Source organism: Gastrolobium bilobum, unplaced genomic scaffold, assembly GCF_033153095.1.
Source record: "Gastrolobium bilobum isolate Gb01-03AN ecotype WA unplaced genomic scaffold, APGP_CSIRO_Gbil_v1 utg9052, whole genome shotgun sequence".
Classification (NCBI taxonomy): Eukaryota; Viridiplantae; Streptophyta; class Magnoliopsida; order Fabales; family Fabaceae; genus Gastrolobium; species Gastrolobium bilobum.
The window spans coordinates 266,643-279,754 of record NW_026897360.1 but is presented as its reverse complement, the minus strand read 5'-3'; the positions used below and the strand labels follow the sequence as shown (position 1 = coordinate 279,754).

The 13,112-nt window shown below is 38.0% G+C and overlaps 1 protein-coding gene across 1 annotated transcript; it reads right to left on the bottom strand.

Moving 5' to 3' along the window:
* Positions 1-8,865: 8,865 nt before the first annotated feature.
* On the bottom strand, positions 8,866-11,647 carry LOC133306246 (probable polygalacturonase). The gene is made up of 5 exons (XM_061506534.1): positions 11,216-11,647; positions 10,888-11,008; positions 10,336-10,584; positions 10,084-10,237; positions 8,866-9,549 (listed from the first exon to the last, which is right to left on the bottom strand). The coding sequence occupies exons 1-5, from the start codon at positions 11,645-11,647 to the stop codon at positions 9,024-9,026; spliced, it is 1,482 nt and encodes a 493-aa protein (XP_061362518.1). The 3' UTR covers positions 8,866-9,023.
* Positions 11,648-13,112: the final 1,465 nt, after the last annotated feature.

The following is a 13,112-nucleotide window of genomic DNA, read 5'->3' as shown; positions in this document are numbered from 1 at the left end:
TTTGTGTGGACTCACGAGTGTAAGGCGTGCTTTCAGGAGTTGAAGGAGAGATTGACTACTTCATCTGTGTTGGTCATTCCTGATCTTGAGGAGCAATTTGAGCTTTACTGTGATGCTTCTGGAAAGGGGCTGGGCTGTGTGTTGATGCAGTCTGGTAGAGCTGTTGCTTTTGCTTCGAGGCAGTTGAAGCCTCGTGAGGAGAACTACCCGACTCATGATTTGGAGTTGGCTGCGATTGTGTTTGCTTTCAAGATCTGGAGGCATTACCTGTTCTGTATGCAGTTTTCGGTGTTCAGTGACCACAAGAGCTTGAAGTATCTGTTTGATCAGAAGGAGCTGAACATGAGGCAGAGGAGATAGATGGAATTTATGAAGGACTACGACTTTGAGTTGAAGTATCATCCTGGCAAGGCCAATGTGGTAGCTGATGCTTTGAGTCGAAAATCCGTGAGTCTATCCAGTTTGACGATGGGTGACTTCGACCTCATAGAAAAGTTTCGAGATCTGAAGGTGACCACCTTCTTTGGGGGTTCACTTCTCGAGATGGAGATTGTGAGAGTCAGGAATGAGCTTATGGAGAAGATCCAAGAGGTGCAAGTGCAGAGAGAGTGTCTCGACTACGTGAAGAACCAAGACGGTGTGTCTTGGAATGAGGATGGACTTCTGTTGTTTCAGAAGCGTGTTGTGATTCCTCGAGGTCCTTTGGCCGAAGAGGTTATGGCGGAGGCCCATAAGGGACAGTTTACTGTTCACCCTGGTGCTACAAAGATGTACCAAGACCTAAAAAGGAATTTCTGGTGGCCAGGAATGAAGAAGGACATAGCTGTGTATGTGTCCAAGTGTTTGATCTGCCAGAAGGTGAAGATTGAACACCAGAAGTCGTCTGGTAAACTTCAACCTCTTGAGATTCCGGAATGGAAATGGGAGAGCATTTCCATGGACTTCGTTGTGGGTTTGCCGAAGACTCATGTTGGTTGTGACTCGATATGAGTTATTGTGGATAGACTGACGAAGTCTGCCCATTTTCTTCCAGTGAAGGTGAGCTTCACTACTGAGCGGTTGGCCAACTGTATGTTCGCGAGATCGTGAGGCTTCACGGGGTGCCCGAGAGTATCATCAGTGATAGGGACCCGAAGTTCACATCTCGATTCTGGGAGGCGCTGCTGGGAACTTTTGGTACTTAGTTGAGATTGAGTACAGCCTATCACCCTCAGGCTGATGGACAGACTGAGCGGACTATCCAGACCTTGGAGGACATGTTGCGGGCTTGCACGTTGGAGCAGGGCTCGTCATAGGATAGGTACTTTCCGTTGGTGGAGTTTTCGTATAACAACAGTTTCCATGCTAGCCTGAGCATGGCACCCTACGAGGCGCTCTACGGTAAGATGTGTCGTACACCTTCCTGCTGGTCTGAGGTTGGGGATCGTGAGTTGTTTGGCTTGGACTTTATCCAAGATACCACCCTGCAGGTCCAGATGATCAGGGAAAAGCTGAAGCAGGCGCAGAATCGCCAGAAGAGTTACTACGATGTCAAGCATCGTCCACTGGAGTTCAGTGAGGGTGAGCATGTGTTTGTGAGGCTTTCACCTGTCACCGGTTTTGGAGGGCACTCGAAGTGAGGAAGCTGAGCCCACGATTTACTGGGCCATACCAGATTCTTGGAAGAGTAGGACCTGTTGCCTACCGGCTTGCCTTGCCTCCGAACCTAGCCAACATCCACGATGTGTTTCATGTGTCTCACCTTCGCAAGTATGTAGCGGATCCTTCGCACGTGGAACAACCGGATGATGTGGAGGTTCGGGAGAACTTAAAGACTCCCGTCGGACCACTCAAGATTCTCGCTCGTGGCGAGAAGCAGCTGAGGAGAAAGATCATTCCGATGGTCAAAGTGCAATGGTCCGGAAGAACTCCTGAGGAGTGTACCTGGGAGCGAGAGGACGAGTTCTCCGGCAGTATCCCGATTACCGAGACAGGTATATTCTGATTTTGAGGACAAAATCCTAAAAAGGTGGGGTGAATGTAAGAACCTGCACCGTTAATTAAGGAAGTTAATTAATTAATTATGTGAAATTAGGAAATAATTCCATAATTGACCCTAATAATTATTATGAGGCTCTAATAATTATAGTAAGTGATTAAGAATGTCGAAAGTCACTTTTCGGAAGAAAAGTGCAGATACCGGTTCTGCTAGTCGGTATAAATGCGTACCGAAAAAGTATCCCGAAAAATTATTATAACTGCATGATAATTACTAGATTAATATGTAGGACTTGTAAAACGAGTTTCAAGTCAAAATAATGTGAACTGTTGCCGGAAACTGGTACTGGCTATGAAAAACGCGTACTGGAAAGGTGCTCCGAAAATTATAAGAAAAATATGTTAATTCTTGTAAAATTGAGTAGGTTAAGAATCCTGAGTTTGATATTAAAATGATAAGCGTAGAAATTAAAGTTAATACTGTGTGTTAATTGGTTAAGTGGCTATAATAGGCTGGTTAAGGCACAAAACCCTAGGCATTCAGTTTCTCTACGTGAGTTGGTTGACTGGTCTGTTCTTGCTTCTGTTTCATTGAGTCTTCCTCACCATATTGGAGATTAAGTGTCACTTTTGCTTGGTTTCTTCATCTCCAAACACTTGAGCCTTGTGTGAGTGTGTAGAGAGCTTTGGTTCTGAGTTGAGGGGCTGTTTGAAGTCAGTTTGTGCGCTGAGTGGCCTTGGGTGAGGGTGTGAGCTTCTTCCTTGGTTGTTGGAGCTCCAAGGAGCCAACCTTGTGAAGAAAGATCCTTGCTTGAGGAGTATTTTCGTGCACCCTTGTGTCAGCACCTTGAAGCTGACTTGTGAGCTCCAAGAGCACCTTTGGTTGGCTGTTTTGGACTTTGGTAAGTTGTACCAACCTTGTTCATAAGTTTAATGGGTTAAAGTTGATGTCTTGGTATGTTTAATGGATTAAACAAGTAACCAACTGTCATATGAACATAAATGAACTTTAAGATGCATGTTTAAGCTTCTGGAAGTGTTAAAAATGGAACATTGGAAGGATATCTTCGCAAAATGCAGAAACTGTATTCTGTCGCGAAATATCCGGATATTTTCTCGTGGAATATCCGGATATTGATATCCGGATATGGATATTCAGATATTGATATCTGGATATGGGGATCTGGATATCCGGATATTGCCAGAGTGATATCCAGATATTGCCTGTGAGATATCCGGATATGTCCCATAGGAATATCCAGATATTCTGGGTTTGCGAGGAACAGTAGCATACTGCTCATCCAGAACTGATCTATGGGTTTGTGGACCCTAGTTTGAGGAAGTTGAACTTCTGTAATTAATTAATGTAAGTCAGAATCATGTGATTAAGGGCTTATGGCTTGGTGAGAAGCCTTAAGACGTAAAACATAATGAATAGGCATTGTCTTTATGTTGTATACTTGTAGAGTATGATTGTTGATGTATTGTTGGTCTATAACAGATTGTGAATCTGCTGTGTTTGGACTTTGAGCTGTGGACTCTTGGCTTTGGGTGTTAGCTTACAAGGTAAGCTTTCGTGTCCTCGGTTTAGCCATGTTGTGGTTCCATCATGTCCCATGGGGGTATGGTTATATGCATGATGTGTTACATGCTTTGGATATTTTGAAATGCTTTTGAGCTGATATGTGCAATGGCTTATAATATGTATGTGGTGTTTCCACTTAGTCGGTAAGCCTGAGTATGTGGCGTCATACAAGATGGTGAGTCCGTGGGGTGGGTGCAAGTAGCGTCTTGCATATTGTGTGGGTAATAGACGTATTCCTGCATTTCTCTGATCAGTAGAATAGTATTGACACACATGACATGATTATCTGCTGCATTGCACTATTTTAGAACTGATGATGATAAACTGCTTTTAAACTTATATTGCACATGTAAGTGAGCTTGGGGTGGAAGATCCTTGAGGACCCCTTGTCTTACTGAGATTTCTTGTTTAGAGATCTCACCCCATGTTTGGGGAATGCTTATTTCAGGTTCAGGTAGTATGGTGACTGATGCCTCTGGCGGCAGGAGGCCAGAGCTTAGCTGATTATGACATTTATGCTGTATTGCTGACATGACTGGATTGGATGCTGTTTATGTTTTCTGCTCTTTATGATTTGAGTTGAGACTTTCTTTTGGGCTTTGTTGCCTTATTTGGATGAGCATGAGAGTTGTGCATGCCACTATGTTGTTGGTACCTTTAGTCTGAGTTGTATAAACAGCTAGTTGGTTCGATCTACGTGTTGTAGCTCCGTGACTAGAGACATACATTATGTTATTTTAATTAATGAGGTATTTCAGTTAGTTGTTTATTGCAATTGCATACAGGCGATGTTTTATTAATTGATTAATAAGCAAGTTGGTAATGATAATGACTTCATAATTGAAAAGAAAAAGATATTCTGCATTTTTAATTAAGCACAACTTAATACGATAGTATGATAACGTTACCGGATATATACGGGGTGTTACAGTAACACTACCTTTTATCATACGACAACCATCATCAGGAGAGCAAGAAACAGGATCAGAGAATTAAAGAATGATGAGGGTCAGGTTGTGAGGGAAGAAAGTAATTTGATTTTGCTTATTCATTCCTTTTTCAAGAATCTTTTTTCAGAGGAAGATGAATGCAGATCCTGGTTCAACACTAATAATACCTGGCCTGTTTTGGAGGAATCATATTTAAAGGTCATGCAAGAACCCATCACTGATTTATTAATCAAAGAGGCTTTCTTTTCTATGAATGAACTTAAAGCTCCTGGACCAGACGAATTCCCTGCTATTTTCTTCCAAAAGAATTGGGATTTATTGAGATTACAAGTTTTTGATTGTGTCAAGCAGGTTTGGAATATGCCAGAGTTGGTGAAAGATCTAAACAAAACCCACCTTGTTCTCATTCCTAAGCTGGCTAAACCTGAAAAAATCAACCAATTCAGGCCAATTGTCCTGTGTTCTGTTATATACAAAGGTATCAGTAAACTGATTGTGGGAAAGCTGAAGCCTTTTCTAGACAAGCTAATCTCTCCACAACAGGTTAGCTTTGTCCCTAACAGACAGATCCAGGACAATATTGTCATTGCCCAAGAGATGGTCCATTCAATGAATAGAATGAAGGGGAAGAGGGGTTTCTTTGCTATAAAGATTGATCTAGAAAAAGCTTATGACCGGATGTCCTAGAAATTTATCCATAAAGTTTTGACTGAGGTGAATATTCCAGTACCTCTGGTTAATCTTATCATGCAATGCATCTCCTCCTCTAAATTGGAGATCCTTTGGAATGACACTCAGGCAGGCAGTATCTCCCCTAGCAGAGGCTTAAGACATGGTGACCCAATATCACCCTATATTTTTGTCCTTTGTATGGAAAAGCTTTCCCATTTAATTGCTAACTCTTTGGAGAAGAAAGAGTGGAAGCCAATGAAAGCTGGGAAAGGTGGGCCATCTATATCCCATCTTTTATTTGCGGATGACCTGATTTTATTTGGAGAAGCCAACATTGAGCAAATAAAGATAATGATGAGTTGCCTTAACAAATTTGGCAGCATGTATGGCCAAAAGGTGAGCTTCCTTAAATCCAGTATATTTTTTTCTGGAAATGTCCCTCTGGATGTTGTGAATGCAATTGTGGAGATTAGTGGTTTTGATCACACTAAGAACCTGGGAAGATATCTTGGCTATAAAATGAAGCATGGCCGTATAAGCAAATTGCACTATGGAGAATTAATGGATAGGGTTAACAACAGGCTTCAAGGTTGGAAGAAGCAATGTTTGTCAATGGCAGGAAGGATTACTTTGGCCAAATCAGTTATATCAACTATCCCTATGTTCAACATGCAAAGTAGTCTGCTTCCTATAGGAATTTGTGAAGAAATTGAAGATGAAGATTCTGACTTGATAATTAATCATAGTAAGTTTTGCTCAGAGGAGGGATGGAACATGCAATTCCTTCTAAGTAATTTTGAACAAAACACTGTTAATATGATCTTAGCCATCCCTCATCCAGAAAATGGTGTAGGAGAAGATATTATAGTTTGGAAAAACTGGAATCCGAGCAGCTCAATTGTTAAACTGGCTTATTGCAATCAGGTCTCTTCAACCACTGCTCCATTAAACAACTGTTGGGACCGTATATGGAAGTGGAAAGGAAAAGAGAGAATTAAGATACTCTTATGGAAGATGCTACATGGAAGAATGTTGATAAAAGATAGAGTAGCCAATTGGAGTGGAGGGTCGAACAGCTGCCATCTATGTCCAGATACAGTGGAGGAGTGTTTACACGTGTTTAGGGACTGTTTCATGGCTAAACAGGTTTGGCTCTTACCTATGTTTCACCCTCTTCCTCAGGGATTTTTCAGTTCGGGTTCCTTATATGATTGGTTATTTCTCAACTTACATATAAAATCTTGCCATGGAAAGGATTGGAGGGATATGTTTTTTACTGTTTGCAATTCCCTTTGGAATTGGAGGAACAAAGAGCTTCATGAAGAAAGCTATAAGAGACCTGTGGACCCTTCAATCCCTCTAGCAGTCCAAATTGAGGAAATCAGGTGCAGCTATGATTACAGGAAAAAAGAGGTCCTTAGCATCACTCCCCCCATCAAACCCGAAAATTGGATAGCCCCTAAACAAGGTTATTTCAAATTGAATGTGGATGGTGCTATGAATGGTGAGAGGGCTGGATGTGGAGGCCTCATAAGGGGTAGTAATGGAGACTGGATTGGTGGGTTTTCGGTGTTTTTAGGTTCCTGTTCCTCCTTAATGGCCGAACTATGGCCTGTCTATCATGGCCTTGTTTTTGCCTGGAACCATAATTGGAAACAGATAATTGTGGAATCAGATTCTTCTCAAGCATTAAGCCTTCTTACCCTTAGGGGTAATGACACTCGAAAGCTAACATTAGTAGCTAAGATTTGAGTTTTCCTGCAAAAGGAGTGGAGTGTTCAGTTAAATGGTATTTCAAGGAAGTCTAACATGTGTGCAGATTGGCTTGCAAAAAAAGCCTTGGATGATCCTCACGGTTTCATCCCAATCTCATCTCCTCATTGTGACCTCCTTAACCTCCTAGCTGCTGATATTCTGGACCCTGGTTTGGCTACTGGTATTCACTAGGAACCTGTGAAGACTACTGGTTTTTAGTTCTTATAGTTTTTTCTTCTGTTTGTAATTCTGTTCTGTCTGTTTTGCTGTTTTCTTGTTGTTGGGGTTTCTAGCCCCTGTTGAATACCAAAAAAGAAAAAAAAGAAAAAAGAAAGCAATGCATGTCAACATATCACATCGTCGCATGTTAATCCCCAAAATACCTATTTTAAAAAAAGGGAAAAAAATATCATTTTAAAGTACACAAGTTTGTATTTTTTTATGTGATTTATACAAAATATGACTGGTCATACTTATATAAAGCTGAAAAGTTGTTTTTTTTCTCTCTTCCTAGTCACATCACTGATGTGTAAAGTGAAAAAAAACTTTTCAGATTTACACAAAGTATGACTGGTCATACTTTGTGTAAGTCACTAAAACTCTAAAAGCACACAACTTATGTCCTTTTAAATGACACACATTAAACTCTTTAAAAAATGGGTTGGGAATTTCAATCTACTCCGTTTTGAACAGATTAGTTTGTCCAACTTAGCCTTTTAATTAAATAAAAATAGTGGGTGATACAAATGAGTCGACTTGCTACTAATATATATAAACAAGGAAGTGATCCCACAAGTTAACTCGGTAAAACTCAAGTCATACAACAGTGTAAAGCATGCATAAAAAATATAGGGTTTGATTTTTTCATATTGCATGAGAATTGAATTCTCATGTTGTGACTCAATAAATAGTAGGCCCCACATTTATTAAAAAGAAAAAAAAAATAAAGAAAATTTTTGCACGCAAATCGAATAGTTACAACATGCTGAGAAAATATTTTTCCAAAAAATATATTAGAAAATCTGATCAAATTTGTCATTTTCTATGAGTTGAACAGGTCAACCCTCCACTCCGGTTCTATTTGCCATATCTAAAAGCTAATTCAAGTGAAGAGTATTGACCAAATCATTATAAGATGTACTTTGTATATGTTCCAAACTGAGGCGGGATCTTAGTTGAAGAGGATTGTCTAGACATTATAAATAGAGCTTTGCCCAAATAGCCAACTGATATGGGGATTATATTATGGTTCATCCATTATTCCACTAATCCGATTCAAGCTGGGGAGGATTATATAAGAGCACTCGAATTTGAAACCACTAATTAAGGTGGAACAATTCTTTATTAATTAATCCACGTTCTTGGTGGAATATGGGGATCATATTAGAATTGATGATAAACTGGACCTAACTTAAATCTAAAAAACTGGTTCAAATAAAAGGTATTGTTCTAGTCTTATAAGAAACGCGGTGTGGACATTTAGTTGGAGAACCACCATCGATCAGCCAAAGGCCAGGGTCCATTTGTAGCTTATGGACCAGGCAAGGATAACTTATCCAGCCATTCATCAAGCATAATTATAGCAGTATATGAATTAAACTATCTCATTAAAATGTACCATTGTATATAGACTTAAGTGTAACAAGAATTTATGGTACTTAAATATGTAATTATAAATCTAAAATGGGCTAGCCATCAGTATTCTTTTATTTGCTGAATTTTATCTGGCAATTATTTATAGATATATGAACTGGTCTCTAATTAACTTTGGATTATAATTTATAAAGCAAAATAGACCCCTTTCAGACTGATATCACAGTATTCTCTACCTCAGCAGAAAAATCATAAAAAAGGACAAAATCAAGCAACTAAATACACTCTCGAATAATCCTCAGCACACGGCTTATGTATTTGTTTAATCTTGGGAAATTTTTCCTATATACAACTTAACACCTAAGAAAACTATAAATGAATTAAGGAAAAAAAAAAAAAAAGTATGACTTGACTGCTACAACCCCTTACAAAAATGATCTAATAGATAATCAGACATACATTGAGGCCTGACTAATGGAACAAAGGCTACCTCAAATTTCATAATCTATATCTGTTACATTATGGGACACAGAATGCTTAACCAGCTGGCCTTGCTCATTGTACTGATCAAAGTTCCCACATGGAGCAGGAAAAATGGTCCCTATTACCTGACCTTGGACATAGGCACATTGGAAAATATGCTTCTTCTTGGAGGTTATTCCAACCTTCATATCCTGGATAGTCACATTTCTAACTGGAATCTGTTCACTACCTTGAATCCTTACTGGCACACGAACTCCATGGCCACGGACAGTGATGAAACTTATGTCTCTAAGTAGTGGAAGTGCTTTAGGATCGTATCCAGCATCAGGGTGTTCATTGTAATCAGTCTTGATAACAATTCCAACACGAACATTGTTAAACGTTAGATTCCGGTAAGTTATTTGTTGCACATATCCACCTCTTCCAGGTGCAGTCTTGATCCTTATAGCACGCCTAGATTCCCATACGAGAATGTTCTCCACCGTTACATTGGATACCCCACCAGACATCTCACTGCCTATTGATATGCCAGCACTGTTGTTGCATTTCAATCAACAATAAAAATCATTATTGGTTTGATGCCACTGAATTTGTTTTATGTTTAGCATTTTAGAATAACCAAATCTCAAAACTTATAATCTGATTCACATATAAGCAGCCTAATAGGTGAGAGCCTGATTATTTGGATCTATATGAGCCTGAGCCTAATATGGCTTGTATTATTTGTAGAGTGTTCCCTAAGCTGGAGGTAATATTGTTGAAGATTCCAAATTTAATGCTTTTTGGTGTAATACTTCAACTACCTCTAAACATATATATAAAGGAATAGATTAGAGAATGTGAGAAATTATGGTGATGGACAAAACAATGCTTCTGTTCCCTTGATTCATAAGTGTATGCAGATTCAGAAAAATCCTGTGCCTAACACATGATATGTTTCATAACGAGTAATCAAATTTTCAAACAAACACACAAAGAAATGCGAGCAAGCATGATCAGAGAACAATAAGATGCTGAAAAGCATGCAACAAGTATAACTGTAGATTTAGTTAGGGATTTTCATTTCACCTGACATTAGAGCGAACAACAAGGTTTCGGATTACTATATTCCTGGAAGGTTTTCCATAAGCAATTCCATACTGATCCCAACCACTTTTTATTGCAATTGCATCATCCCCAACACTTATGTAACAGTCCTCTATCAACATATCCTCACAAGAATCTGTTCATATTATAGAAATTAGAATTTGCTAAAATTCCTCATTACAACAAACTAATACAGATGAAGATTTTAGTAAACACTTTGTAGAAGAAACTTGCCAGGATCTATGCCATCAGTATTTGGAGCTTGAAATACTGGAGCCAATATTGTAACGTTTTTTATAGTAACATTCTTGCAGTCATATGGATGAAGTGTCCAAAAAGGAGAGTCACGCAAGGTAATATTAGTGATCACAATGTCACTAGACCACAAGATCTGAACAAGTGGCCCCCTTGTGTGGTTGAGAAGCTTCTGGCGATATTTTTTCCACCATGTTTGTCCCTGTCCATTTATGGTACCATTATGCCCTGTCAATTATGACAATGCATAGAATCAGAAAAACTTAGAAACTAAGTAAAGAACATTTTTACTCTTCCACTTGTTAGAGAGCCTCCGTGATCATGGGTCACGAGTTCAATCCTTATCAATCCCACTTTAAAAAAATGAGTCTGTGCAATATCCACGTTTTAAACTCAAAGCACTCTTGCATAAGGGATGTACTAAAGAGATATAATATAAAATCATTTAAAACTCATGTATTAGTAACTTAAGTTTTTAGCTTCAATTGGTTATTGACACCACTCATTGGAAGAAGGAAGAAAAATCCTCACCTGTTATCACAACATCTATAAGATTTTGACCATGAATCAAACTGCTATATCGAGGGCCAGGGTGTTCCCTACCATACCCATATGAAGGCAATGCAGGCATCAAAGGCCAATACTTTTCATCCTGTTAGTCATCACATAACAAAACAGATACAATGTAAAAAAATCTTTAATTATGAAAGAGTGGAACTAAAGAGAAAAATGATAAAATATAGCGGAACACATAATATAATGGGTAACAATCATTAGTCCTCATGACAATTATCATTATTTTGAATTCACATTTGAAACAACAAACACAACATAAAATAAGAACAAAAAAAAAACTCACCTGAATTCCAAGTATGACAGCATCTTCAGCTAGAAAAAGAGTCATATGACTGGTTAGATTAAAGGGTGCTGTAAGCCAACGACCAGGTGGCACATTCAGTTGGCCACCACCATTGTTCCCCAACTTGGAGATAGCAGAAATAGCCCTCTCAAAGGCTTCAGTGTTCAGAGTAACACCATCTCCAACCCCACCAAAATCCGTCAAATTAAAAACCACTGGCCGCAGCATCGGCAATGGCATCACCGGAACACCACCACCCAACACCAAGAACGCAGTAACTGCATTCCTCTGCCAAAGGAAAACAGAAGCAAATGCAGCAATCCACAGGAACGCAAAAAGGGTCTTGTGAGAGGCTAAGGGTGCTGGAAACCAACGCTTAAAGTCAAGCCTTATGGTATGGAACATCCCAAATGTGTCTGAGTTCTCCACCATAATTCAAACAACGTTACAAAAACAACAACAACAACTACCCTTTGACAAAAAAAGTGGTAAGAGTGAACTTGGTTTAGCAACTGGTTATGTGGGTTGCTTCAAAATCTTGTCTTTTGAATATGGTGAGAGTAGTCTCGCAGTTGGGTGATGATGGAGTGCATTCAAAGGGAAGCACTGCAAGGTGACGTTGATTGGAACTGGAACTGAAAGATGTTTCCTTGGAATAATGATGGAGCAATTGGAATCAAAACTACGAATATGAAGCAACAGGGGTTAAGAATTTGGAATTTATGTTCATGTTCATGTTGATATTGCAAAATTTACAAAGAGGTGAGCTATATATATATAATTTTTTTTAGATAGAAATTGAATACACACCACTACACTACAAACATCTAACACACACTCTACACCACTAGGTTAATCCCAGTGAATATATATATATATATATATATATATATATATAATCTAATATGATAACTATAAAGAAAGATGATTGAGTTATTATTGAATTAAATAAGAAAAAATATTTGTATCATTTTAGATCTTAATAGTTGATTTCCATCAATCAACTGTTATAATCTATTGGGTCAATAGTAATTTGACCCAATAAATTATAATCATTGATTGACGGAAATCAACGGCTAGAATCTAAAATAATAAAAAATTATATCATGTAAGAAGACAAATATTTTTTCCATTAAAAAATCTCTTATTTAAAAAAGGAAAAAATATTTGTCATTTTAAATGACATAAAGTTATGTTATTTTAAGAGAGATAGACACAAAATAATTTTTTATTTGAAATTTAAATTAAAAAACAAACCACTCTCACTTTCTCCCTCGTTATTTTTATTTTTTGTGTATATCTCTCTATTAAAATGACATAACTTATGTCATTTAAAATGACAAACATCAAACCCTTTTAAAAATTCACTTTAAAAGGAAAAAAAAGTAAAGAATTATAATTTAATTATAATTTTGTTTTCTTAAATAATTATGATCAACTCCACTTTCTATGTGGAGATTGGAGAAAATCCAGCCAAACATGTTATGTAAGGGATTTGGTTAACAACAAATTCATGGATGTCTTCTTTATATGAAATATCAGCTTCTTTTTTTTTTATATATTTAAAAGTGAAATAAAAGCTTGACGTGAGGTGATCTTTGGAACCACTCCTTTATATTGATACGTTGATATCACATTATCGAATAAATATAAATGAAACGTAAAGAGATTTTTGGTAACATGTTATATGAGGGACTTGTTAACCACATATTATCGGTGGAATACTTTTTTTTTTTTTGTGTGTGTGACAATTTTCATGTCATATTTGGTTCCTTGAAGAAAAAAGAGCTAACTACTTTCTTTACCTAAACAAATTTGATGTTGAACCTGCTTTATCATGCGGCAGAGTTATATTATTTTAGAATCTTTCTTAGAAAATGTTGTAACGCAAACTTAT

Excerpts from the sequence above, each read along its gene's own strand:
- LOC133306246 (XM_061506534.1), bottom strand. The coding sequence starts at position 11,647 with ATGGTGGAGAACTCAGACACATTTGGGATGTTCCATACCATAAGGCTT. Across the intron at positions 10,585-10,887 it reads TATAGATGTTGTGATAACAG|GGCATAATGGTACCATAAAT; the intron begins GTGAGGATTTTT and ends CATAATTGACAG. Across the intron at positions 10,238-10,335 it reads TACTGATGGCATAGATCCTG|ATTCTTGTGAGGATATGTTG; the intron begins GCAAGTTTCTTC and ends TAATATGAACAG.